The following is a 5,000-nucleotide window of genomic DNA, read 5'->3' as shown; positions in this document are numbered from 1 at the left end:
GAGTATATATCTTCTTAAATCAGGCACACTCATCTGCGAGATGGAAATTTTATACTCATTCCCGTAATTCTCAACAGGATAGTGCCAGTAATCTATTAACTGTTCCGTATAACCCGTCCCTCGATGAAAAACGGCACATGCTTAAAGGCGCTGGCATTGACACTGCCTTTACATATCCGAATACGTTGCGTAAAACTTTAGTTAAACACAATGCGGCTAGCGGTGCTCTTGAGACTTCCCCCGGTATTTACACTATACCTTGTAAAGATTGCCCCAAGTTTTACATAGGTGAGACCGGTAAAGCTTTTGAGAAAAGAATTAATGAACATCAGCGTGATGTTAGATTTGCTAGAGAATCAAATGCGTGTTTCGTTCATTTACGTGATGAAGGTCACCGGATTAACTGGAAAAGCTGCCAATTCATACGAAAGAAAAATGTTAGAATCTCTTTTAATTAGAAAAATGCCTAATTTCAACTTGAGTGCTGGTCAATGGGGCCTGGATGATCTTACCTCCTCGTTAGTTAGCAAAGCCTTCCCCAGACTCTTCGACCTTGACCCTCCTCATGAGACATGATTCAGCTCTTGTTGGTCCTGTCTCTCTATCACTATATATACTTGCAAAATTTTCTCCATGTATCCATTTCGGTTTATTCGTCTGAAGAGGAACTCGTGAAGAGTTCGAAACGTTACGGTTTAGTTTCTTTTTCTACTGTGGCTGTTTCCCTTTTCATATATATATATATATATATATATATATATATATATATATATATATATATGTGTGTGTGTGTGTGTGTGTGTGTGTGTGTGTGTGTGTGTGTGTGTGTGTGTGTGTGTGTGTGTGTGTGTGTGTGTGTGTGCGTTTGACCATATTTGAATGAAACACTACACCCTGTCTCACACGTTCTAATCCCTCCCCACCCCAAGGTCTACTGCACAGAGAGCCGGGCCATGATCGTCATCGGCGTGGTGTACGCGCTGTGCTTCACCCTGACTGCTTCGACCCCGCACGAATGGGTCATCGAGGAGGTTCGAGACAACGCCACGGGGACCTCGGTGCTCCGACTCGACTATTCGGACCTCGGACGCAACGATACCTACAAGATGGTGCGTGTGGCGGCCGGTGCTTGCTTTCTTGATTCTTGATTCTTGATTCTTGATTCTTGATTCTTGATTCGTGCCGGATATGGGCTTTGTAGGATTTGTCTTGGGTTTGAGTAGATTGGCTTTGTTGATATATATATATATATATATATATATATATATATATATATATATATATATATATATATATATATATAATATGATAGCTAGCTAGATTATAGAAAAGATTATAGAAAGATAAAGATATAGATGTATATATGGATACAGATATAGAGATAGCTATAAAGATATAGAGATAGGGATAAGATTATAGTTTATAGATATATATAGCTACAGATAAGTATATAGATACATATATAGAAAGTCATAGGTATATTTACGTGTATTCTCTCCCTCTCCCTTCCCTTCCCATCTCCCTTCCTTCCTCCTCCCTTTCCTCTTCCTCAATTCCTCCTTTTTCCCTTCCATCTCCTTCTCCTTTCCCTTCCTATCTTCCTCCCTCTCTGCCTATCTTCCTCCCCCCTTCCTTTCTTCCTCTCTCCCTTCCTATCATCCTCCCTTCTTCCTGTCACTCTCCCTCTCCCTTTGCCTTCCTATCTCCCTCCCTCCCTCCCTCCCAGTCTCCCTATCCCTTTGCCTTCCTACCCCCCTCCCTCTCTTCCTACCTTCCTTCCTCCCTCCCTCCCACTCTCCCTCTCCCTTTCCCTGTTACTCAATCACACACCCTCCTCGTAAACAAGCACTGCTATAAATATGTCCCTCACAAGCTCTCATTAAGGTACCGGATACGGTTACGGGAAAGGTAGCTAGCTATCGAGATATCACACAGATAACGAACTCCTTCCTTAGGCAAATACTCCTTGAAGCAAACGTTGGTTTTAAATTGTTAAGTCGTTTAGGTAAATAAGATTAAAAAGGGGATATTGGCAACTCTTTTTTTTTTGGGGGGGGTAACGTTTTCTGTCTCTGTTTCTCAGTTTCTCCGTCTCTCTCTCTCTCTCTCTCTCTCTCTCTCTCTCTCTCTCTCTCTCTCTCTCTCTCTCACTCACTCTCTCTCTCTCCTTCTTCTTCTTCTTCTTCTTCTTCTTCTTCTTCTTCTTCTGTTTCAGCCAATAAGAAAATAAGAAGGAAATGAAACCCATTCTGATTGGTGGAAAAGTCAGATGATTTTCTATTTTTATTTTTCTCTCTTTGTCTTCTATCTTTCTTTTGCTCTCTCTTTATGTAATAAGAACAGATCTTTTTATTTTCTTTTTTATTTTATTTTTATGTTTCCTTATTTTCTTTCGTCATTTTCTCTCTTTTTATTCTTTTCTCTATCTATCTCTCTTTCTGTTTCTCCCTTGTTTCTTCATTTTCATGCATAATACTTATCTCGATTTGTATTCTTCCCATTTTCTTGCTCTTTTCCTTCATCATCATCATCATCATCATCATCATCATCACCCTCACCATCACCATTACCATTACCATGATCATCATCATCACCATCACCATCACCATCATCATCATCATCATCATCATCATCATCATCATTACCGTCACCATCACCACCACCACCACCATCATCATCATCATCATCATCTCATCATCATCATCATCATCATCATCATCATCATCATCATCATCACCTTCACCATCACCAACGCCGCAACTGCCATTAACGTTTAATCCAACGAGTAAAACATTACTGAAATCTGTTGTTGTTGTTTTCATCATTTTCCTTTCAACACAAAAGACAAAGGTCAAACTATTCTTGTCTGAGGCAATTCTAGTTAATTTTTTTTCACTGTAATTTTCCACTATGCTTATCCAGACTTATCCATGTTTAAGATCATGTACACAGACACACTGATATGATAGATGGATAAATAGATAGATAGATAGATAGATAGATAGATAGAGAGAGAGAGAGAGAGAGAGAGAGAGAGAGAGAGAGAGAGAGAGAGTGAGGGAAAGAGGTAGGTAGATGGATAGAGATAGATAAATAGATGGAGAGAGAGATAGAGATAGATAGATAGAGTATACGGATAGATTGACAGAGAGAGAGCAAGAGAGAGAGAGAGAGAGAGAATATACGAATAGATAGACAGAAAGAATAACATAGAGCCGGATAGATTGGTGAGTAAATGGATAAGCAAACACATGGATAAATATACATAAATGCAAAGCTAGATACAGAGTAGATAGATAAGTAGACAGAAACACAGATAGAAAGAGATAGAGAGATAAGTAGATTAATAGACCTATGGAAAAGCAGATAGGAAGGTTCATGCAGATAATAGATGTACTGAAATATAGTAGAAAAAACCACTGCACACAAAACAGGTTTATGAAAGAGATGTGGATGCTGATACAGATATAGATGTAAATACATATACGAATACAGATATAGATATAGACAAGGATAAAGATATAGATAGAAAAGAGTATAGATACAGAGATAGATAGAGATGTAGATGTAGATACAGGTATATAAAGTAGATACAGATGTAGGTACAGATAGATAAATATATAGATTCAGAGGTAGATATAGATATGAATACTGATATATGTGTAGTTATAGACATAGATTTAGATATAGATTTAGATATAAATATAGATATAGGTTTAGATACAGATATAGATTTAGATACAGAATAGATTTAGGTTCAAATACAAATATAGATTTAAAACTGAACATCAATCTACATAGATTTTGATACAGATAAGGATATAGAATTAGATATAGACACAGATGTTCCTCCTTTTCTCAATTCTTTCTCTCCCCCCCCCCAAGGTATTCTACTGGTTCACGGCCGTGTGCTTCATCCTGCTGCCTCTCGTGCTTCTGTCGGTGTTCAATTCGTTCCTTATCTACGTGGTGAAGCAAAGCCGGGCTCAGCGACGCACCATGACGAGCCAGCGACTTGAGAGGGACACCCATTCGCAGTCGCAGGAAAATAAGATTACCGTGATGCTGATTGCTGTGGTTCTGCTGGCTCTCGTCTGTCAGCTTCCTGTGGCCGTCCTGTTGCTCTACAAGTCATTTAATGAGGTGAGGACCTTTTTTTTTTTTTTTTTTTTTTTTTTTGAGGTGGGGGTGGAAGGTTGGGGTGGGGGGGAAGGGGAGAGGGATGGGAGATTGAGTTGTGGGGTGGTTGGTGGGGGTTGTGTGTTTGTGTGTGTGTGGGTGGGGGGTTGTGGGAAGGGAACTGTGGGGTTTGGGGGGGGGGGGTTGATGGCAGTTGGTGGTGGAGAGGTGGGGGGAGGGGGGGTTGGGTTTGTAAGGGGGTGGGGGGAGTTGGTCTTGATGAGAGAGTTGTAGGGGGGGGGGGTAAAAATGATAGGGGAGAGAGAGAGAGAGAGAGAGAGAGAGAGAGAGAGAGAGAGAGAGAGGGAGAGAGAGAGAGAGAGAGAGAGAGAGAGAGAGAGAGAGAGAGCGGGGGGGGGGGGAGAGACAGATTGAGAGACGGAGAGAGGGAGCGGGAGAGAGGGAAAGAGACATAGAGAGAGAGAGAGAGAAAAAAGAATTAATACAGAGAGACGAGAATCGAAAAAAAAAAAAAAACGATTTCAAAAGAATAAAAGAAAATTAAAAAACTATAGTCACAAAACTCAACATACGCGGTAATGATAACTATGAAAAATCAAAGGACTTCATTAAATCAGAAAATAATTATCTCACATGTGTGGATGAATCGTCATATATTTGTGCAATGTTTGCATTTAATAGAGCAAACAATTATTGCAATGCAGTTGATCAGCTCAAATAGATCAATACACGAGAAGCTAATCGTAATTTTTTTTCTCTCTCTCTTTTTAGTAATGATGCATAATGTTAGTGTCATTACTGTTACATTTATTAGTCATTTATCTGTAATTTTCATTGTATTTTAGTTTTTTTCGTTATTA

At 39.6% G+C, this 5,000-nt stretch overlaps 1 protein-coding gene across 1 annotated transcript in view; it reads left to right on the top strand.

The window, feature by feature from the left end:
• Window positions 1-929: 929 nt before the first annotated feature.
• LOC119584862 (FMRFamide receptor-like) overlaps window positions 930-5,000 on the top strand; it is a gene marked incomplete at its 5' end in the record, with an annotated part of 13,970 nt that continues 9,899 nt past the window's right edge. The window contains 2 exon segments of the mRNA XM_037933496.1: window positions 930-1,109; window positions 3,886-4,143. Of these exon segments, the coding sequence (XP_037789424.1) occupies window positions 930-1,109; window positions 3,886-4,143 (438 nt within the window).

Source organism: Penaeus monodon, chromosome 18 (assembly GCF_015228065.2).
Source record: "Penaeus monodon isolate SGIC_2016 chromosome 18, NSTDA_Pmon_1, whole genome shotgun sequence".
NCBI classification, from domain to species: Eukaryota; Metazoa; Arthropoda; class Malacostraca; order Decapoda; family Penaeidae; genus Penaeus; species Penaeus monodon.
The sequence above is the reverse complement of the archived record's forward strand: the minus strand, read 5'-3'. Positions and strand labels throughout refer to the sequence as shown.